Genomic DNA, 22,862 nt, shown 5'->3' with positions numbered 1-22,862 from the left:
TTTTCAAAAGAAGGCATATAAGCAGCCAACAAACATATGAAAAAATATTCAACATCGATAATCATCACAGAAATCCAAACGAAAACCACAATGAGATACCATCTTACACCAGTCAGAATGGCTATTATTAAACAATTAAAAAACAACAGATATTGGTGAGGATGTAGAGAAAATGGAATGCTTATACACTGTTGGTGGTAATGGAAATTAGTACAACCGCTATGGAAAACAGTATGGAGATTTCTCAAAGAGCTAAAAATAAAACTACCATTCAATCCAGTGATCCTATTCCTGGGTATCTTCCTAAAGGGAAACAAATCATTATATAAAAAAGACACCTGCACTCATATGTTTACCACAGCACAATTCATAATAGCAAAGTAATGGAATCAACCTAAATGTCCGTCAACGGATGAGTGAATAAAGAGTATGTGGTATAGAGTACCATCAAGGGACGCAGAGCACGATGGTGGACTATAATGTTCCACCAATCATCCCCCCTCCCTTAAAGGACATCAACTTAACAACTACCTACACAGAAAAGACACCTTTGTAAGAGCCAAAAATCAGGTGAGCCCTCATAGTACCTGATTTTAACGCCGTATTGCTGAGCACTGAAGAGACAGAAAAAACAGTCCTGAACTGCTGACACCACCCCTCCCCAACACCGCAGAAGCAGTGGTGTGGTGTGGAGAGCATCTCTGTGTGCTGGGAGTGGGAGAGCACCGCAACTGTGAGGTGCTGAACTCAGTTGCTGTCCTGTTAGAGCAGAAAGGAAAACCAGAAACAGGGCGAAACTCAGCTAATGCCTGCCCGCAGAGGAAGCATTTAAACCAGCCCTAGCCAGAAGGGAATCGATCTCATAAACCTTGCCACTGCAGGCTAAAGTGCTCTGTGCTCTAAATAAGCTTGAAAGGCAGTCTAAGCCATAAAGACTGCAACTAATAGGTGAATCCTAGTACTGAACTGGGCCCAGAGATGGTGGGCTGACAGCGAGGGGCACACAACCTACTGAGACATCAGCTAGGGCGGCTAAGGGAGTGCTGGCATCACTCTCCCCTAACTCCAGGTTGCACAGCCACTGCTCCCAAAGAGATCCCTTCCTTCCATGTGAGGAGAGGGAAGAGTGGGGAGGACTTTGTCTTGCATCTTGGATATCAGCTAAGCAACAACAGGATAGGGCAACTGTCAGAGTCGTGAGGGCCCCATTCCAGGCCCTAGCTCCTGGACCCATTTCTAGACACGCCCTAGGCCAGAAGGGAATCCACCGCCTTGAAGGGAAGGACTCAGTCCTACCAACATTCATCACCTGCTAACTGAAGAGCCCTTGGGCCCTGAATAACCAGAAGTGATACACAGTTACTACATCAAAGGTGAGCCTCTGAGAACTGCTGGCTTCAGGTAAGACTCAGTACCTTGCCACCTGTGGTGGCCAGGTACGAAGCTCCTTCTGCTTGAGAAAAGCAGGGGTGAAAGTAAAGGGAACTTTCTCTTGCACCTTAGGTACCAGCACAGCTACAAAGGGGTATAGCACCAAGCAGACACTTGATGGTACCAGATTATAGGATTTGACTGTTGAAGAGCATCTCTAGACCTGCCCTGGGCCAGAAGGGGGCCTACTGCCCTGAAGCGTGAGTCTCTGGTCAGGTAGCATTTACCACAAGTTGACTGAAGAGCCCTTGGGCCTCATTGGGGGTAGTCTGGCAGTACTCCCCGTGACCTGTGGTGGCTGTGGGTACAGAGTGAGGCTCCTCTGACTTTGGAAAGGGGAGAGGAGTGGGAAGGACTCCATCCTGTGGTATGAATGCCAGCTCAGCCTCAGTATAACAGAACACCTGGCAGATTTCTAAGGTTTTTGACCCTAGTTCCTGACTCACAGACAGCACCTCTGGACCCACGCAAGACCTGGGGGAAGTCGCTGCCCAGAGAGGAGGAACATGGGCCTGGTTGGCAAGGAATGCGGGCCTAGCTGTCTTGGCCACCTGCCGACTGCACAGTCCCAGGGACTTACCGAACATAGGCAGTAGTCAGGGAGTGGTTATAGCACGTCCTTGGTGAGAACCTGCTCCTCCTCTGCTATCAGAATACACAACATGCCTCAAATTTAAAGCCCCATTACAATGTAAAACTAGTACTCTATTAGTATGAGGAATTAAAGTTTTTAGAAAGATCTCAACTATATATTGGAATTAGATAGTCATAGTTAAAGGAAGCAATTAGATTCAGGAAAAAAAAAACACAATGATAACAAAGAAATAAATTCAGATAGAGTCACTAAGATCTTTGAATAGTAACAACATTTTATTTACTTTTTTTTCAAAACTGAGTTTAGAAGAAAAAGTTCAGAAATGACAGAGGGCTGTGAGAGAAGCTGAAAGCAACTGAAAACGAGGTGGCCCAAGTGAAAAAATCAGAAGAAAAAGAAACTTGACTGGTATCAGAAACACTCACTGAATACTTATTCCATTAATTAATGTATGTATTTTCAAACACATGATGGGAAATTCTTATTAATATCCTAGAGGCAATACCTAATAATTGATTAAATCATCACAACTTTTGACAGATTTTAAAATATTTACTTATTTGGTATTAACATATAGCTTCATAAGCTTCATGAGGCTGGACAGGTAAGAAATAATGAAAGGAACATGTATACAATGAAATAGCACAATCATAGTATGGTGGGTCAAAAACAAATACATAAATAAAACTGGAAGTACCAAACTCAGTAGGGTGTAACTGGAAAGCCACAAATTATACTTCTTATGAATTGACAGTGCTCAATTTGACAGTGTGATCTGAGGAAGAGAAGCACTGCCTCATGGCCAAATGTACTACAAGTTAACAGCTATACCTAATAACGATGTAGACAAGGCATGAGAATAAAAAACCAAAACATCTGGAGCAGCTCATTTGGTAGAATTTTCAGATATTAAAGATAACCATATATTAATAAATTGAATACATGTTCTGATTCTCAGGTGGGTAAGTTTCTATTTCTCGCCAGGAAAGGTCAAGCACTGAAGCAACAGCCTATTTTTCTACCCGCAGCTCATTCTTTTCAAGGGAGTGAGGCCCAGTGGCCCTTGATAAGAAAATGAAGAGTAAGAAAAAAAATGATCTTTTGATAAAGGTAGAAGAATCACCTTTTCCTTAGCTGATAAGGAATTTCTCTAAGAATTCTGGTTTTACAGACATTCCTAAATTCTAATAGCAAGAAATGTAATACCTCATAGAATCAAGGGACTGATTTTGAAAGAAACTACTTGGGGACAAAACTTGTAGTGAGGAACTAAAAAACATTAAAAAAAAATTGGAATGTTGTTTTGTAAAAATATGAGCTATAGGCTGAATGTTTTCTCCCTAAAAATCCAATCTAGAAGAAAATTTGGAAGTGTCCATAATTTCAGGGACAAGCCAACTATCCAGAGAAAAGAACTGTCCTCTCAACCCAACAACTGCAATAAAAGGAACAAACCACTTCAATACTATTAAGGATAACAATGGATTTATAAAAAGATGGTCAAAAACTAGCGAGTTCAGTCGATGTCTAAAAAATCCAGAGTGTAACTGGAAAATTTTTCTTGTGTTGTTGGAGATATACATATACATATAGTGAATTTGGGATAAGAGAAGAAAATATGTATGAGTTGTCAGGAAAGGCTTTACAATTTTTGTTACATTATACTTCAGGGTTTGTTTTCCGAGCTTTGCTGGTCTGAAACTTCAATGAAGAACTTATTCAGTGGTGATTAGACCCTTTCCTTAAATGGATTATGCTACATATTAGATGGATTTGTATTTGACAGTCCATTTAATAATTTACAATAAAAAGAACTACCCGCCAGACTGATATTCAAGTTGGCCAGTCAATGAATTTTCTATCCCAAAGGAAAGACAATTTTAGAAATCAAATGATGATCATAAGGCTACTTGATTATGTATGAAATCAGGGCTGGAATTCAGCTGCACCATGTCATCCAGGTATGCTTGCCCACTGGTCTAATGTGTCCACTCATTTTAACAAGCCTCTTCCCAATCTTCCAATTTTTAGTCCTCCAAGTTACTCCAAGTTTTAATACCAATTTTTAATATTCCAAGTTACTGTTTCACTTCTTCTGATTACATCAAGCTCTCCGATTGCTTAAGTGAAAATTTCTCTTTAAAAACTACCAGCTTCTGACTGTGTCCAATCAATAAGAATGTGTTTCTAACATAAAAAAAGAGTATGTAAAGCAAAATCTCAGAAAGAATCCTTTCATTAAGGTCTTCATTATTTGTGTCCTTATTAAGAGTACATGGCTAACTAAATTTACTAGCAGATGCCTCTTTAAAGCAGTATATAAATAAAAATTTAAATGCAGGAATAAAGCTCCAAAATCCTTTAAAAATCTGGGGATTCTATTATAAAACAATTTCTTAATACATTACTTTAAAAACAGGAGTTTTCAAATACTGAAATTGCCACTCCTTTTTCACAAACCCTTTATGATCCCATGCTATATAAATGAATGATTTAAATAACTTCCAAGCAGCATTATTAATACTGATTATTAGTTGTTAAGAACACACATATGAATAAAAAGTGAAGCAAAGCTGGGTTTGGTGGTGCACACTTGTAGTCCCAGCTACTCGGGGAGGCTGAGGTGGGAGGATCGCTTGAGCCCAGGAGTTCGAGAGCAGTTTGGGAAACACAGAGAGATCCCTTCTCTATAAACAAGCACACAAAAAGTAAAGCACTACAGATTTCAGTTGGTTATGAGGTAGAATCTATTATTTGTCACAGTGATAAAACTTCTACATGGCAATTTAGATATTCTGCCATGTTGTTAAGTTTCTAAACAGCAGAGATTTTGTCTTGTATATCTCCAGTACTTAACACAGAGTTTAGCACAAAGAAGGTATTCAATATATACTTTTTAAATAAATGGATTATGGTAGAGGACAGGTCTTACAATCTCACATTATAACAACCGCAGCTAAAATTTATTGAGCACTTACTATGTGTCAAGCACTATTTAAGAGCTTTAACATGGTGTGAGGAGTTCACTCATTTAAATCCCCTTCAAAATTGCCATCCTCATTTTACAGATGAAGAAACTGAAGCATAGGGAGATTAAGTAACTAGCTTAAGGTCATTCTACTAGCAAGTGATGGAGCCACAATTCAAATCCAGGCAGTCTGGCTCCAGAGCTCAAGCTCTTAACTACAACTCCATACTATTTCTTTTCTGACATGGTCTCCAAGTTATATGATTCTATGATTCCATTTAGATAAAAAGGCTAAACTAATACAAAGATGGCAAGGGAAAACAAAGGGCTACAGACTAAAGTATTACAATGAGTGTTGCTTTATTTTACTGGAGCAGAAAGAAACTGTCTTGAAGTTTATAGTGCTTGAGCCTAAAAGAAGTAGCTGCTTCTCTTTATTAAGTCAACATATTTTTGGTTGTGTTTAGAATATTATTAGCAACTATCCTTAAGAGGCCTTGGTGACAGATGATCCTGAAAACTGGCAAATATCATACCAAAAACTAATGCACGGATAAACAAATCTTATTATTTGGGTTAATTTTTTAAAATTTTATTTTATGATATTTTGCTGTTTTAAAAATCAGCTATGAAGGATAATAATGTTCAAAAATGGGACAGAAACATGAATGTGAAGTGTTTTGAGTTCCTTGAAAGAACTGTAATAGGAATCAAAGAAGAATGGAAAAAAGCACTGAAAACTGTTTCCTGCCAATCACTTCCTATCAAAAAAATAACTAACATTTACTTCTCTCTCTACAATTTAAAGAGTACTTTGACATGAAATTTGTTCACTTGACCACCAACCCTGAAAATATAATTTCTACTTAGAAATAACATGCATATACTGATTGGGTCAAGCCGGAGGAAGAAAATAAAGGCAAGCTCAGAGAAAAAGGGCCAGATGTAATACTGTGTAACAGTACTCCAGTGACATTTTTCACTTACTGAGAAAAAATATATAGCACAAGTCTTTCTATTTCAACAGCCCTACTGCTTAGCATGGCTGTATAATGATAATAATAATGATAAAGAATATGGATAACTAGGTGGATCAGGTAGATAGATGATTTACCATGAAACTAGGGGGTATTTTAGGATTTCTCTAAGTGTATAGAAGGGGAAACATTAACCCTGAAGCACGTGCGCGTGCACACACAAACACACACACACACAAAATTGTTTTTTAGGTGCTAAATCTAATTCGCCTACTTATACTTATTATAAGGCTAGATTACGTAACAACCTCAACTGATGCTATTTTAAAGAACTAAAACATTTAGGTGGACAAATAACTTTTCTTTTTTAGTCAATCATAAATCTTTGTTTTAAGTCTGAGAAAATATCATCTATAAACTATGGTCAATGAATATGATTTTTTTCATTAGAGAACATGCAATTAGATGAGTCAATCAAAATATTCTAGAATATTATAATCTTAAATACATATATCTTCTGTGCAAGGACAATCATCAAGAATTTCCAGTTAATTGTTACAGACTCTTACCCCTTCTTTTGGGTCTGTGTGGAGTCCTCCTCCTGCATGACCATGCCAACATGTCCTCTTTTCTATCAGTGGCCATACCTGGAGAGCCTAATTGAAGATGATACCAAGCAGTCCATTAGCTATTACAGAATTTCAGATGTTTCAAAACCTGGCTTAAACAGTCTAATATAATGAATGTTTCCAAAACAAATTCACAGGTATAGTATTTAGTCTGGCATAGTAAAGCAAAACACCTCCACAATTAACTTATAGCTAAATTTATATAAAAAATATTAAGATAGAACAAACTCAGTGAAGTCACTTTCTCTAAATAGCTTTTGAAACTGACGTTTTAAGGATTTAACCTGTTTTACACTTCTACTTGACTTATACTGGCTTTCCCAGTGTCATTCACTACTATAGTGCTGATAATCTCTTATTTCATTATTGGTAAGCAAGTATAATATATAGTTAATTTATATCTCACTTGCTTTCCTTGTCTATACATTTCTGTTTTATAATTAATACAGTTGATTTTAAACAACTGATTATTTTTCTTGTTGTACTGACTCATATATACATTTAGAAACAAGGTATTTTTTAATATCTCATAATCTGTCTTATGCCTATATTGTAGTCATTTGCATACACTGTTTTGCCTTTCTTGTTATGTGATAAATTTCTGAAGATCAGAGACAGTGTCTTTTATCTTTGTATCTCCCATGGAACATACCACAGTATCTTATACATGGGCAAGGTAAGTTTCAATACTTGTTGAATTAGATGATTTTTCAGTAGCTATAATAATCAATAATTAATGAACAAAGGCACAGTTCTCTACAAACACAAATGTGTATCAATATCATACATAGCATAACAATATCAGCTCTGGGCCAAGCTATGAAAATGGAATTACAAAAAGTAAAAAGTGCCTTCTTATTCTCACCAGTTGAGATAGAAAAAGTAATTGCCATAAACAGGATATTGATTTTTGGATCAATAATCTCAAAGCACTTTGTAAAAGGAAAACATCAAAAGGTAATTCTTAGTCTGACAATGTCTCTCTGTGCCATTTTTTCCTCTAAAAGATTGAGCAACAAGTTTTATCAAGGGGTCTGGTGAATACCACACAAGATAGTGAGGTCTTCAACAAAACAAAAGACTAAAACAGAAGTAAACTTAGTGGTGTCATAGACAATAAGAAGAGTAAGCACATTTTCCCCTCAACACTTTAATAATGGAAAATATAATTCATTTCTACAGCCTCTGCATAAATTAGAACAATGCCTTATACCTTAACGGCAAATAATTATTAATCAGAAAGAAAAAATAAACAAAATACCCAGAATTTAGACTGTCTTGTAATTTTCTAGTCTTTTCTATCATGGAGATTTATGGGTCTCATTTCAAAGCACTGGGAATTTTTAAAGATGTCGTTCACTTACATTAGCCATGAAAAATAACCTCATTGACATTTAAACTCAGCACTACCTACCTCATGGGCTCCAATAAGCTTAGAATCCCTTGATATTTCTACTATCTGAACACTGGTAACATCAAAAAACATAAAGCATTTCACATATCAGATATAAATTAACAGGATAAATTTAAGTGTCAACAAGTTGCTATTACATTTATAAAAGCTTTCTGAAAATATTACTCTAGTTGGCACTGATTCAAGAGATTCAGATAGAATTTTCCAGGGATAGAAAACATCAAGACTTCCTCTGTATTTCCAGAAGCAGAAACATAAATTCTTATTCATCTTGCCAGCATTTAGAAAAACACAAAAAGGGAGATGTAAAATATGTAGTATACATTGGGAAATGCTCCAAGGGCTTACAGGTTTTTCCTAGCTATATGTAGATGTGTTTGCTCAATCTTACCTTTGCAGCATCTAAGAACTGTCTTGAATTGCCTTTTCCCAATCTCTGCCATGTGATACTTTTTAATGACTCTGGGATCTGCTGACAAGGAAAAAAAAGTAGGGGGAAGTTTCAGAGTGGACACAATATTCAAAGATTATTTCCTTTGTTCACAAACATACACAAAATTAAAACCATAGCCAATATTGGAGAGATGATTATGCTTTTAACGTATGCCTAAAAAGACAAAAAACAGGCTGGGCCTGGTGGCTCATGCCTATAATCCCAGCACTTTGGGAGGCCGAGGCGGGCAGATCATGAGGTCTGGAGATCGAGACAATCCTGGCCAACATGGTGAAACCCTGTCTCTACTAAAAATATAAAAATTAGCTGGGCATGGTGGTGCGCACCTGTAGTCCCAGCCACTCAGGAGGCTGAAGCAGGAGAATCGCTTGAACCCAGGAGGGGTGGAGGTTGCAGTGAGCCGAGATCGCGCCACTGCACTCCAGCCTGGCAACAAGAGCGAGACTCTGTCTCAAAACAAAAACAAAAACAAAAACAAAAAAAGACAAAAATAAAATTTGTGGTCCAGGTATGGAAGTAAATTGTATTAGTCATTATAAATGTCAAATTGTACTTTCTTTTCATCCCCTTTCTTTCTGGTTTCTGTCTGTTTCTTTTCTTTTTTCTTGGTCTTCGCTTTTTAAATCCCCTAAAGTCTTCAACCCAATTTTTCTTAAATGGCTTTTATGTTCTTTTCAAATACTCTTTTGTTCTAACTCTCTTTACTGCATTTCATTATGCTCCACATCTTGTTTCTGTGCCTTCTTTAGTCTTAATCTGAATGCTAAATTTATATACTAGTCACAAGATCAGTTTTGACAAACGATTCTATGTAACCAGATGATGGACTCTGTAAGCCAAAAGGAAAACGCTGCTAAGTTCCCCAACCAACTGAATGGCCCCCCTCTTGGCCAAGGGGACCCCAAAGAAACCTGGAAGTCTAGTTCAGGCCATGATGCTGGTTGGGGGGGTGGAATTGGACATGCCTCAATATACCCTCGTCCCTTTGGAGTTCAGAAACAACGGGCCAGTATTAACATTAAAACAGTGATCTTAAGACTGACAAAGCAGAATTTGTGGCAATGAGATGCCAAATTCCAACCCGACTGCTATAGTATCATATGACAGATTAACAGACCCTGAAGGAAATCGAAGTATTTTATCCCAAAAATAATTTCTTTGACATATTCTGAAATGGCCCTACAAATCTGTCTCTTGTGGGAGAAATTTGCATTCGACAGAGACTCTCCTTCCCTTACTAAGTCTTTTCTGGAAAGTCTGACACCTTTTAAGGTCTGATAAGAGACATTCACCATCTTTTATCTCTGAAGCTTGCGACCTGAAAGCTTCATCTACATGAGAAAAACCTTGGATTCCACAAGCCCCTGTTCAAACTCAAGCATTTCTTTATGCTGAATTCAACTCTTCAGGCAGGGCTTAACTCTTTCAACCTACGACCTGGAAGTCGCACCACCCCCCGCCGCCTGCCCCCATTGTATAAACACAAGTTATAACCAAACCAACTGGGACACATGTTCTCAGGACCTCCTGAGGCTGTGTCATGTGCCATGGTCCTTAACCTTAGCAAAATAAACCTGTAAATTGAGACCTGTCTCAGATAATCTTTAGTTTGCAACTCCAATCAAAGTTTCCTTGAGGCCATTTTTTCCTCGGTAACGTTTCAAAAGTGGAGCTGAAAGAAGGCAGAAGAATCTCTCCATGTGAAATACCACACAGACATCTGCAAAATGGACAGACACCTTTTTGAAATCTACCATCAATTTAGTGAGGAAAAAATTTGCTTCTCAGGTCAAGTCTCTCCCAAAGTATCAGAGGCATTTGAACCAGAGCAACTCCATCTTGAGTAGGGGGCTTATAAGGCTGAGATGTGCTGGGCTACATTTCCAGGTGGTTAAGGCATTCTAAGTCACAGGATGAGCTAGGAGGTCGGCACAAAATACAGGTCATAAAGACCTGGCTGATAAAACAGGTTGTAGTAAAGAAGCTGGCTAAAACCCACCAAAACCAAGATAATGACAAGAGTAATCTTGGGTCGTCCTCATTAGTACACTCCCACCAGCACCATGACAGTTTACAAATACCATGGTGACATCAGGAAGTTACCCTATATGGTCTAAATAGGGAGGCAAGAATAATCCACCTTGATTATGTGCTTGCTTATCACATAATCAAGAAATAACCATAAAAATCTGCTCTGCCTACAGAGTAGCCATTCTTTTATTCCCTTACTTTCTTAATAAACTTGCTTTCCCTTTTCTCTAAGGACTTACCCTGAATTCTTTCTTGCATGAGATCTAAGAACCCTCTCTTGGGGTCTAGATCGGGACCCCTTTCCAGTAACATCTTTCTGGCAACCACAGAAGAGACAATACTGAGGAAACCCCCAACCTAAAGGCTAACTTTGGGTAAGTGGTGAGGTCCAGCAGTATCTCTCTAGAGACCACCGAAGGGACTATACTAAAGAGACCCCTGACCCAAAGGAAAATCACCTGTGCACACCTTTGGCTGACTTTGGGTAGGTCGGGTGCATATACACAAGTAAAGAATGGGATTGGTTAGATGCCCAACTTAGGGGTGTTAGAGCTTCTCCTAAGACAGACAGGGTTAAAGGTTCCTCTCAATAAAAGGCAAGGACACCTGACTGATCTTGGGTTCCAGGCCCAACTTAGGAAGGTTAGGGTCCTTCCTAAGATTTAGGGGGTTAGAGGCCCCTCTTAGTAAAGTCCCTCTCAGCTGAGAACAGGTTTGGCACTATGGGATGTTAACCACAATTCTCTTTGGATTAATCTGTTTTACACTTTTCGCTGATGGCTATGGATGACAGCATTAGGCATGTATAGGACCATGGGATATGGGGACATTTTTCCTCCCCAAAGGGGGAAACTTGAGAGCTGATGGGACTGCTGGAAAAAATCCCTTCGCTACTGGCAAGTGGCCACCTGAACTTTTCAGTGTCGCTGCAATGGGTAGGTCTTTCTCTGGCCTCCCTGAGCTCTTTGCCTTCCCCTCCCAATGTAGGCAATACTTTTCTCCCTTTCCTTTCCTTTCTCTCTCTGTGCGAACTGGTTGAATGAATAGTAAAAATCACTGTTTAGCTCCTCTGTAAAATTTTGATTAATTGGAAAAAGGATTTGTGAAGCTAGTCTTAAGCTGTAGTGAATCGGTTATACTTTGTGCTATGAATTTGTCTTTCTGTATCATTCTGTCATAAAGAGGAGTACCTTAAGATAGAACATGGGCTTAGGATCCCATAAACCTACTGTTCAAGACACCCCAGAAAACTCATCAGTCACGTCCTTGGGAGCTTGACCTTGTAACCACGTGGCAGTGCTTTCTTTTGGTCTCTGCCATCACAATGGCAGCCGGGGTGCAGGATTCAATTCCTGGCTTAAGGAATGACCACTTTCTGTTATCTGTGTGCCTTTCTTGAACTTTTCCTTTCTCTGAGCACCTGTGAAGTTACTTTTGGCAAAGTACAAAAGCCAGAAATATCAGCTGGCTAAAGTCTGGTAACAAGAAATTTAAAAGGCCTTTTTTTTTTTTTTTTAAAAAAAAGGGCACTATGGTTAAAAGTCAGCTTAATTAAAAGCAGATATTCAAGTTCTAACAGCCTGGGACTCCTTAGGAAAAAAGAGGAAGCGCCACAGATCCCATTTTGAAATAAATTTCTGTTTTCCTCATGAAACTTCAGGAATAAAAAGTGATAGATTCCTCTCAAAATCTAAGGCTCTGTTCTATTTTGCATTCCATTATCTGACATTTTTTACTTTTGGGGGGGTAACAAACTAATTTGTATTATGAGAGAACTTTGGTGTGTAATAACTAAATAGGAAACATACTTTTGGGGACAGCTAATGGCAGTTATGGGGAAATACTCAGCTCTGCAGGTTTGGATCAGAGAATCATGCTCTTAGCCACCTAGGAAGTATGGAGATGTCCCCACCCCATATTGAGAGATTAACACTCCCATGGGGATGAGCTGATTCCCTCTTTTTGGGATCCAGAATCTGGTATTAATTTCTGGAGATCTGTTTTGCCTTTCAACTGTGCCTGCTTATTAGGCCCTAGAAACTTCAGGCTTTAAAGAGAAACTTAAAAACCGGCGAATGAAGAACCTTACAGCTACAGGACCTTCTGTCTCTCTGGGTATTTATATATGTTGTGTGTATGATGCTTATATCTAAAAGATCTTTGACTAATTGGCTTGATTATAACAAGAGTTTAGATCAAACATTTTATTAGAAAAGTAAAAAGTATAATGACTTTTAGTTCACATGACTTCAGTAATCTTTGGGAAACAGAAACAGTTTTACATCCAAGGTGTGTAAAGAAAGTGAAATGAGTTTTTGGTAAAATATTACAAGAAGGCGTGGAAATATGGATTTTTCTGCCTAGATTAAAGGGTTAAAGGATTGTTTTAAGTTAGAATAAAGCTGAAAGTCTGAGCAAGTTGTGGAAGGTTTGTGAAAAATTAATCCTGTAAAAAAAATTACGTGTGTGACATATTGGCTAAAGTTAAAGGGGGTATTATTCGGTTTTTCCGTAAATTGAACACTGGAATAAAAGCACAACAGGTTTTTCTTAGAGCACTTATCTACTGTTTAACAAAAATTTTTGTAAAGGGTTATAAAAGGTTTATGAGAATCTTACCTTATCGTCAAACATGAAAATTGGGTAGATATGTCTATAAGGTTTTGTTAGGAATTGGGTTTGACATCAATAATGCACAAATGCAATGGTGAAATTTGGCTCATTTAGTATAAAAATCATACCGGAAGCATTGTCAAATATGAAATGGTATTTGACTTTCTTTGGGCTGTATTTATATAAATATGTTACTGGTATCTGTTCCAAAATTATGTAAAACTCCTATAATCCTGATATAACTTTGTGTATGTTATTAATAGTTATAATTATTATGTACAATTGTATGCCACAGAAGTAACCAAAACTTCCTTGAATAGTGGCTGTCCTAGGACTTTTTAATATCCACAACAAGACAATTGTTGTCTTGTTCTGATCCTCTTCAAAAGGTGGTTTATAGTCAGCTATAGGACTTTGACAGGTGTTTCTAAATGCAGGTGTCTGATAACTTTGGAGATTATGAAATTAGAATAGAGAAAAAAACTTTTAGGACTCTCATGGAGAGCTAAAATGTTTACGAATATCAAACAGAATAGGAGTTAATTGAATGTATTGAACTAATATAAGACTGAAGTAATCTTTTTTACTTTGCTTAAAATGTTGCTGATCCTTTGTTTTATTTTTCAGAGTCCAGAAAACTTTTAAGCTATTTACAGCTTGTAGCAATTGAGTAAAATATACTCCTGTAAACAAAATTTGGAGCCTATATGTTTCTCTCTACCCGATTTCTCTAAAATTTGGAAAATATTTGTATTCTTAATTTATGGAAATATAGTAATTTGCATGAGTGCAATAAGAAACTGTTTTCTTGGGTGGTTATGGTGGCTCACACCTGTAATCCCAGCACTTTGGGAGGCCAAGGCAGGCAGATCACTTGAGGTCAGGAGTTCGATACCAGCCTGGCTAATGGTGAAACCCTGTCTCTACTAAAAATACAATAATTAGCCGGGTGTGGTGGCGGGTGCCTATAATCTCAGCTACATGGGAGGCTGAAGCAGGAGAATCACTTGAACCTGGGAGGTGGAGGTTGCCGAGATCATGCCACTGCACTCCAGCCTGGGCGACAGAGCGAGACTCCATCTCAAAAATGAATAAATAATAAATAAAAATAAATAAACTGTTTTCTTTTGCAACAGGACACAATTGGAGAAACTGGTTATTTTACCAAGGCTTTGACTGGAATGGCATACTTTCCTTTAAGGAACCTAACTTGACTTATAGAGTCAATAAAAGCCCCTTGGGAAAACTGGCCTCATACCTTGTCTACATAGTTCCTGTGCAGGGTTCCTACCTAAACTATGGTAAGTAAAGAATGTCGCTTTCTAACAGGTCCAGGAGCCCCAAATTATCTTGGGACCTCAAGAGGAAAGGAATTTAATCAACTGATAGAGATTTGAGGGTACTAACCCATGACTGGGCTCGGATTTAAAAAAAGTCTTATCTAAGATTCCTTATGAAGCAGAGTTCCATCAAAGCCAATTGAAAAAGCCTATGTAGGCTGGGCATGGTGACTCACACCTGTAATCCCAAATCCCAGCACTTTGGGAGGCTGAGGCAGGCGGATCACTTGAGGTCAGGAGTTTGAGACCAGTCTGCCTAACATGGCGAAACCCCATCTCTCATAAAAATACAAAAATTAGCCAGGTAAGGTGGCATGCACCTGTAATCCCAGCTACTCTGGTGGCTGAGGCAGAAGAATCACTGGAACTCAGGAGGCGGAGGTTGCAATGAGCCAAGATCGTTCCACTGCACTCCAGCCTAGGCGACAGAGCAAGACTCTGTCTCAAAAAAAAAAAAAAAAAAAAAAAAAAAGCCTATGTAAAAAAAAAAACAATTATTCTTGTTGGACTTTATACAAACAATCAGGCCAAGCATAATAAAGCAAATCAGTGTTACCATGATTTATCTTTAGTAAAAATTGGAGACTGGAGAGAGAAAAAATTATGTTTCAAGAACTATGCTACACTTGTTATATTCTAGTCTCAACAATCGTTTTAGAGTTTTTTCTGCAATTTAGACTGACTGCTTGTTCCTGTGAGCCAACCAGTGATCTCTGGCTGCTGCTCAGAAGAAACAAGAGGGATGGGTATTGTAAAAATCAAGATCAGTATTCTATTCTGGACACACTGAAATCAGCAACCCCGTATCAGCTTGGTTCCAAGAGTTGCACAGTTCATTGAAAGCCTTCTAATTTAGTTTACTTGGGATAATTTTGCTTATTTTGCTTTACTGTTGTGGAATATATTATTGTTGTACTCTTTGTGCAGGAATGCAGAATAAGTTTACTCAGTCTTAAACACTTATTAATCTTCCAGATATCATCTTTTGTCAGAACTCAAGAGTTATGAATGGCCCTCAACATATTGATGCTTTCTGACTGAGCTCCTCTCTACCCTGAATACAAGAGACCCTTACAGTTAGGCAGGAAGATCATCGCCCCTATTCAGCCTGAAGAAATTGCAGAAAATGGATCTTCATCCTTCCGCAACCCTTAGGATTAAGGGTTCTCTTATAAAAGGGAGGGGGGAAATGTCAGAGGCATTTGAACCAGAGCAACTCCATCTTGAGTAGGGGCTTGGTAAAATAAGGCAGAGACCTGGCGGGCTACATTCCTAGACAGTTAAGGTATTCTAAGTCACAGGATGAGACAGGAAGTCAGCACAAGATATAGGTTATAAAGACACAGAAGATAAAACAGGTTGCAGTAAAGAAGCCAGCTAAAATCCACCAAAATCAACATGGCAACAAGAGTAACCTCTGGTCACCCTCACTGCTACACACCCACCAGTGCCATGACAGTTTACAAATGCCGTGGCAACATCAGGAAGTTACTCCATATGGTCTAAAAGGGGAGGTGAGAATAATCCATCCCTTGTTTAGCATATGATCAAGAAATAACCATTAAAATGGGCGAGCAGCAGCTTACACTGCTGCCCCGCCTATGGAATAGCCATTCTTTTATTCCTTTACTTTCTTAATAAACTTGTATTCCCTTTTCTCTAAGGATGGGCCCCATATTCTTTCTTGCGTGAGATCCAAGAACCCTCTCTTGGGGTCTGGATCAGGACCCCTTTCCAGTAACAAAAGGGCAAGTAATACTTAAGCTTCCCCTAAGCCATAAGTGGGTTGTACAGCTGGAATAATGTGTCAACATACAAAAAAAAATCAATGTGGTATACTGCAAAATACCAAAAACCAAATCAACCCAAAACCAATCTCTATACACAAAAAAGTAACCAAATTATTGATAAAATCTGCTTGTTTTCCAAAGTGCAATAAACAGTAGCTGATTTCTGCTTATATGTTTTCGTTTTGTTTTGTTTTTTTGAGACGGAGTCTCGCTAAACCCAAGCTTTCACACCATACCATGGATTCTCCAATCTCTTCACGACAGTAACCAAGCCATGCACTGTCAATGACGCCCATCCAGGACTTAACTCCACCACATTGTCCTCACTGCTTTTCTCCATATTCGGAAGTTCTAACAAGCTTTACTCCCCCATTTTCACGTTTTTCACCAGTCCCTAGTTCAAGTAACTGCACATCAAAGCAAGAATCTTGCCTATGTTTGCACATGCAAATGCAATTTAACCTTTGCCTTTCACAACTTGCCTAGTTATCTCAAGTAAGTGACTGTTTTCTTTCTTCTCTCTCAAAACCATGCCTATATATGGCTGCTAAGTAAAAGATAAATATTGGTAATACCCTTAAATTAACATCAAAATCATATATTCTGAAGTCATATTGTGCAAAATAAAGACAGCGTGCATCAAATCTAAGCCCTTAAAAGTACCCATGAAACCCCTTTAGAATTTCTAGCTATCTCTTTATCCATCTCTAATCAAATCATGTTTTCCCTTAAGCATGGGTATTCAAGGTAAATATTTGTTTAAATTTAACTTTATTTTTTCCCAAGGGTAAAGCAATGTCCTAGATCAAGGTAAACAATTTTTCATGTTCATATTCAAACTGAACTTCTGGTACTAAAAAAGCATTGTTAAAACTATTAAATATTTCAGGTATATAAAAAAATCAGAAAACAATATAATAAGCACATAAGTATTCACTACCCAGCCTAAGACGTAACGGTAAAAAGAGAGTCCTCCAAATATTCCTCTATAATGTCATCTCCTTCCTGTTCCCCAGAGATAAGCAGCACTGATGATTTAAAGCATCTTTCACTGCAAAGGTAAAAATCCCCATCACATAATGGGATCACACCCTTTGGGGGCTACTCCTGAAATCTTGTTATTTATAATATCCTTCTTATGGAAAAATGCTCTGCGTTCTAAACAATAGACTTACAACCATTTCTGAAACACCATTTATTTTGTAAATTAGAGACTCTACTTTTAAAACCTCAAGGGAAGGTTTTACAGCAAAATATCTTCCACTTATACACTGAGGAAGGCAACAGAAAAAAACAAAATTAATTCTGTGAAACTTGATTTGAAAATTAGAGGGTTGGATAAGATACCCTCTAAGGTCCATTCCAACTCTGAAATTCCACAATTTTTATGGAATGAAATGAAAAGGGTGCTGTTATTAATTGAATTTTTTAAAAACTTAGCTAAGTAGATAATTTATTTCTTCAACAAATCTAGCATCTGAATTTATTTACAACACCATCCATCCAAAGACATACACAACAATAAACCATATATTACCGAAGATAATAGACATAACTAACGTGCAGAGATACCAAAAAAAAATCCAGTGTACCGAAAATAACAATCTGCCAGTCCACTTTACGTGGCAGGTAAGTTAAAATGTTTACACTGTAGGGTCATGTTTATCTCACTTAAAAATAAAAAAAAAAGAAATTCTGGAAGAATCTAAAAGTTAAGGAATCTGTGACCTCCAAGCATAAAGGAGCCACTAATCATTAAACATATCAATCCTCAATAGACAGTTGCATGGACATAATGCTTTGACTGTGTAAACATTCAATAAATAATCATAAAATATCAACATTAAAACCATCAATCTAGCAGAGAGAACTGCTTCCATGTAAATGAGGCCAAGACTCAAGTGAAGAGGCTAATAAAATTCAAATCTATTCACATTACAATTGGATTCTTCCTTTATGGTAAAAAGTCAATCTTTATCAAAAAATAATCCTATTAATAAATATATTTAGTAATTTCTAATGATTGTATCCTTTTTAAAATACAAGTTAATTTTAATAATTCAAGTTACACTCAGTGTTTATGATACTGGAAGAATTACCTAAAAATAAAAAGACTAAAAGCAATGTATAACTTGTCAACGCAACAGGGATTTTGGGGTCAGTTAAATACTCTGGATTCCTGAAGCTTCAGAAATTAAACAGTGTACAACTACATATCCATGACACATGTAATGCTTAACAGTATCAAACAGTCATGTGTGAATATTGTTATCATCTGATCATTAATCATCTGTGATTGATATTTAAAATATTTCAAATTAAGTTCCCAATACATTTTTAAAGAGAAACTGCTGTGACTTAAAACTACATTTAACCTACTTTGAAAGTGTAAGTATGACTTAAAACTTGGTTTTCTTCCGAACTGACTAGAAAATGGGGGGTAGGGGAAGGAGGACAGGAGAAGGGAGAGGGAAAGGGAGGAGCAAAGGGAAAGGAAATGGTAGACTGTCTCCAAGATTCTGCAATTACAGCTCGCAGCTGAAAGTTGAGTTATAAAGGATTTTCTTTACTGTGTTAGGTATTCAGTAAATGCTTATTGAATGAATGAACAAATGGCAGCATAGCTTAAGGATTCTGGACAGCTTATTTCATCTGAGTCTTCATTCAACAGGCCATAAAATCATCAGGCTGATCTCTGTCACTAAAAATTAGATTACAACAGAGGTTGTTAAACTTTTCGGTAAAGGGCCAGATAGTAAAATTTTTTTATCTTTTAGAAGAATACTTATTAACAAAGGTAAAGCTAGCTTTAAGATTACATAAAAGTATAACATATAAAAATAGCAATTATCTCATATACTCTATCCCCAGTACCCTGCATTATTCCTGCTAATAGTACTTACCACGACATACTTTCTATTTACAGTCATGTGCCATATAATGATGTTTCTGTCAACAATGGACCACATACACATATGACAGTGGTCCCATAAGATTATAATATCATACTTTTGCTGTATGTTTTCTATGTTTAGATACACAAATATTTAGTATTGTGTTATAACTGCCTACAGTATTCAATAGTCAAATTCTGTACAGGTCTGTAACCTAGGAGCAATAGGCTTTACTATGCATATTATTGGTGTGTAGTAGGCTACACCATCTAAGTCTGTGTAAGTATAATCTATGATGTTCGCATAGTAACAAAATCGCCTAAATGATGCATTTCCCGAAATGTATCCCTGTTGCTAAGTGATGCATGACTATATTTTTTATTGTACATGTTAAGGTGTACAACATGTTTTCATATATGTACACATAGTAATGTGATGACTGCAATCAAGCGAATTAATGTATCTATCTCCTCACAGTTACCTTTTTTGTGTATTGTGAGAGCACCTGAAATCTACTATCTTAGCAAATTTCCAGGATACAATACAGTATTAACTATAGTCATCACGCTGTACATTAGCTCTCTAGATTCATTCATTCCATATAACTGCAACTTTGTAACTTTTGGCCAGCATCTCCCCATTTTCCCCAACTCCCTACCTGCTGATTTCTACTGTTCTACTCTCCGTTTCTATGCATTAAAGTTTTCTAGATTCCACAAGAGTGAGATAATGTGTATTTGTCCTTCTGTGTCTGGCTCATTTCACTCAGCATAATATCCTCCAGGTTCAATCATGTTGTCACAAATGGCAGGAATTCCTTCTTTCTTAAGGCCAAATAATATTCCATTATACATATACATGTATTTCTTTATCCATTCATCCATCCACAGACACTTCAGTTGTTTCCACATCTTGGCTGTTGTGAGTAATGCTGCAATGAACATGGGCATGCAGATATCTCTTTGATATGCTCATTTCATTTCCCTTGTGCCTATAAATAGAAGAGGAATTGCTGGATCATGTAATATTTCTATTTTTAATATTTTGAAGAATCTCTACACTTTTCCAAAATGGTTTTCTCAATGTAGAGTCCCACCAACAGTGTACAAGGGTTTCCTTTTCACCACATCCTCACCAACACTTGCTATCGCTCATCTTTTTGGCAATAGCCATCCTAACAGGTATGAAGTGATATTTCATTGTGATTTTAATTTGCATTTTCCTGGTCATTAGTGATGTTGACCACCTTTTCATACCTACTGACAATTTGTATGTCTTCTTTGAAAAGTGCCTATTCCTTTGCCCATTTTAAAATTGGGGTGTGCGTGCATGTGTGTGTGTGTATGTGTACGTAAGTTGTGTGAGTTCCTTCTGTATTTTGGATATTAACCCCTTATCAGACATGTGATTTGCCAATATTTTCTCCCACTCCATGGGTTACTTTTGGGTTACTTTACAGTTTTGTTGACTGTTTCCTTTGCTGTACAGAAGCTTTTTAGTTTGACTTAGACCTACTTGTTTATTTTTGCTTCCACTGACTGAGCTTTTGGTGTCATATCCAAAAAAATCATTGCCAAGGGTAATGTCAAGGAGCTTTTCCCTATGTTTTCTTCTAGGAGTTTTAAGGTTTCAAGGCTTATGTGTAAGTCTTTTATCCATTTTGAGGGGTTTTTTTGTATGAATAAGATAATGGTCCAATTTCATTCTTTTGCATGTGGACATCCTGTTTTCACAACATGATTTATTGAAAAGACTATCTTTTCCACATTTTGTACTCTTGGCACCGTTGTAGAAGATTAGTTGAATGTATATGCATGGGTTCATTTCTGGGCTCTATATTCTGTTCCATTGGTCTATGTGTCGGTTTTTATGCCAGTACCATACTGTTTTGATTAATACAGCTTTGTAATTTGAAATTAGGAACTGTGATGCCTCCAACTTTGTTCCTCTCTCTCAAGATTGCTTTGGCTACTTGGGGTCGATTGTCCCATGTTAATGTTATGACTTTTTTCTATTGCTGTGAAAAATGCCATTGAAATTTTTATAGGGATTGTGTTGGGTAGTGTTGAAATTTTTATAATATTAAAATATCTTTCTATAAAGTATCCAAAGATATTAAAATGTCTTTCCATTTATTTGTGTCTTCTTCAATTTCCTTCATCAGTGTTTCATAGTTTTGAGTATACAGATCTTTCACTTCCTTGGTTAAATTTATTCCTAAGTATTTTATTCTTTTTGATGCTATCGTAAATGGGATTGTTTTCTTGAGTTCCCTTTTCCAGACAGTAAATATTTTAGAGTTTGCAGGCATATAGTTTCTGTCACAACAATTCAACTCTGTCATTGTAGCATGAAAGCAGCCATACATATGTAAGTGAACAAGTATGGCTGTGCTCCAATAAAATTTTATTTATGAACAATGAAATTTGAATTTCATGTAATTGTCATCTATCACAAAATATTCTTCTTGTTTTTCTAAACATTAAAAAAATGTTTTCAAGTATTCTTAGCACAGGAGCCTTGCAAAAATAGGTGACATGCTGGATTTGGCCCAAGAGCCACTGATTGCTGACCCCTGCTCTAAATAATTTCTGAAATCTCTCAACCTCCAAGAATTTTGAGAATGACACAGCAAGACAAAAGAAAGTACATCTACCAAAAAATCTCCACCAGCACCACCACAAAAAAGCAACACACAAACAAAAAATATGCATGGGATTCCCCTCTTCCTCAAATAGTTTTTCCTTTATCTACCAAATTTTCACATCTCTGGGTACATAACACCAACAGCAAGGCCTATTTAAAAGACAGAAGAAAAGATCTTGATAAAAGATTTTTGTGTTTGTTTAAGCAACTTCTATGAAGTTTCATTGTTCCCATTCACATAGGTTCATTTATCATAACATTTTTGTCATCATGAAAACTTGCACACTGCTTCATAAGTTTTAGCTAAGTGATGTGAGATTCCAAGCTGCTTGCTAATAAAAGTAACAAATAATTGCAAAGCATTTGCCAAAATCAGGGCAATTAAAACCAATGGCTGAATATTAAAAGTTAAGAAAAAACTCCAGAACCAACTTCTTTTAAATCATGAAATTTGGGGACAAATGTACAAAGAGAAATTTCTTTATCATATTAAGAGTGAATATACCAAGGACACATTTTAGACAATTTAATAGTGAATAATTTCATTGGGCTGGCTTATTAGAACCCAAGATCTTTAGAAAATTGGTACAAATCTCGAAGTACTTCTAAGATTCCTAACCCTATTGTGTTTGTGGACACAATGGAGAAATTATCACACATTCCACACAACAGCTGGAATGTTGAGAAAGTAGAATTGGAATATTTTCTGCTTCTTTACAGTTTCAACTTTCAGTAATTTAATACCGAAATTGCTTGCTCTTATATTTACTAATGTGGACTTGGAAGAGAACCCTCAACCACATTTCTTAACTTTTGATTCCACAGCTGGAAAATTTCATTGTTTTTCTATAATGCCCCTTTATGTTTGTTACTTTTTATGCATGTGTCACATTGCCACTGGTGATTAAATTACCTGGAAAATTATTTGAAACTCATAAAAGATAGCATTTTCATTTACTTGGATCATTCTGTATGGCTCACTATGCAGGTCATATCCCAAAACCCTTGGTTTTCTTTATAAGCATTTCAGCAAAGTCTGATACAGGCTGTCCATTAGTAGGATATATCAGACCTAATCTG

The 22,862-nt window shown here is 37.1% G+C and overlaps 1 protein-coding gene across 3 annotated transcripts in view; it reads right to left on the bottom strand.

Moving 5' to 3' along the window:
• ABCB7 (ATP binding cassette subfamily B member 7) overlaps positions 1–22,862 on the bottom strand; it is a 122,807-nt gene that overhangs the window by 72,251 nt on the left and 27,694 nt on the right. For 2 of the 3 annotated variants that reach the window (XM_030933927.1, XM_030933925.1), the window contains exons 2-3: positions 8,406–8,486; positions 6,541–6,627 (exon numbers count right to left, since the gene is read on the bottom strand). In XM_030933927.1, coding sequence (XP_030789787.1) covers positions 6,541–6,627; positions 8,406–8,486 — 168 coding nt within the window. The remainder of the gene's footprint in view (positions 1–6,540; positions 6,628–8,405; positions 8,487–22,862) is intronic. The other variant, XM_030933926.1, reaches the window with a different exon arrangement.

This window comes from Rhinopithecus roxellana, chromosome 7 (assembly GCF_007565055.1).
Source record: "Rhinopithecus roxellana isolate Shanxi Qingling chromosome 7, ASM756505v1, whole genome shotgun sequence".
Lineage (NCBI taxonomy): Eukaryota > Metazoa > Chordata > Mammalia > Primates > Cercopithecidae > Rhinopithecus > Rhinopithecus roxellana.
The sequence above is the reverse complement of the archived record's forward strand: the minus strand, read 5'-3'. Positions and strand labels throughout refer to the sequence as shown.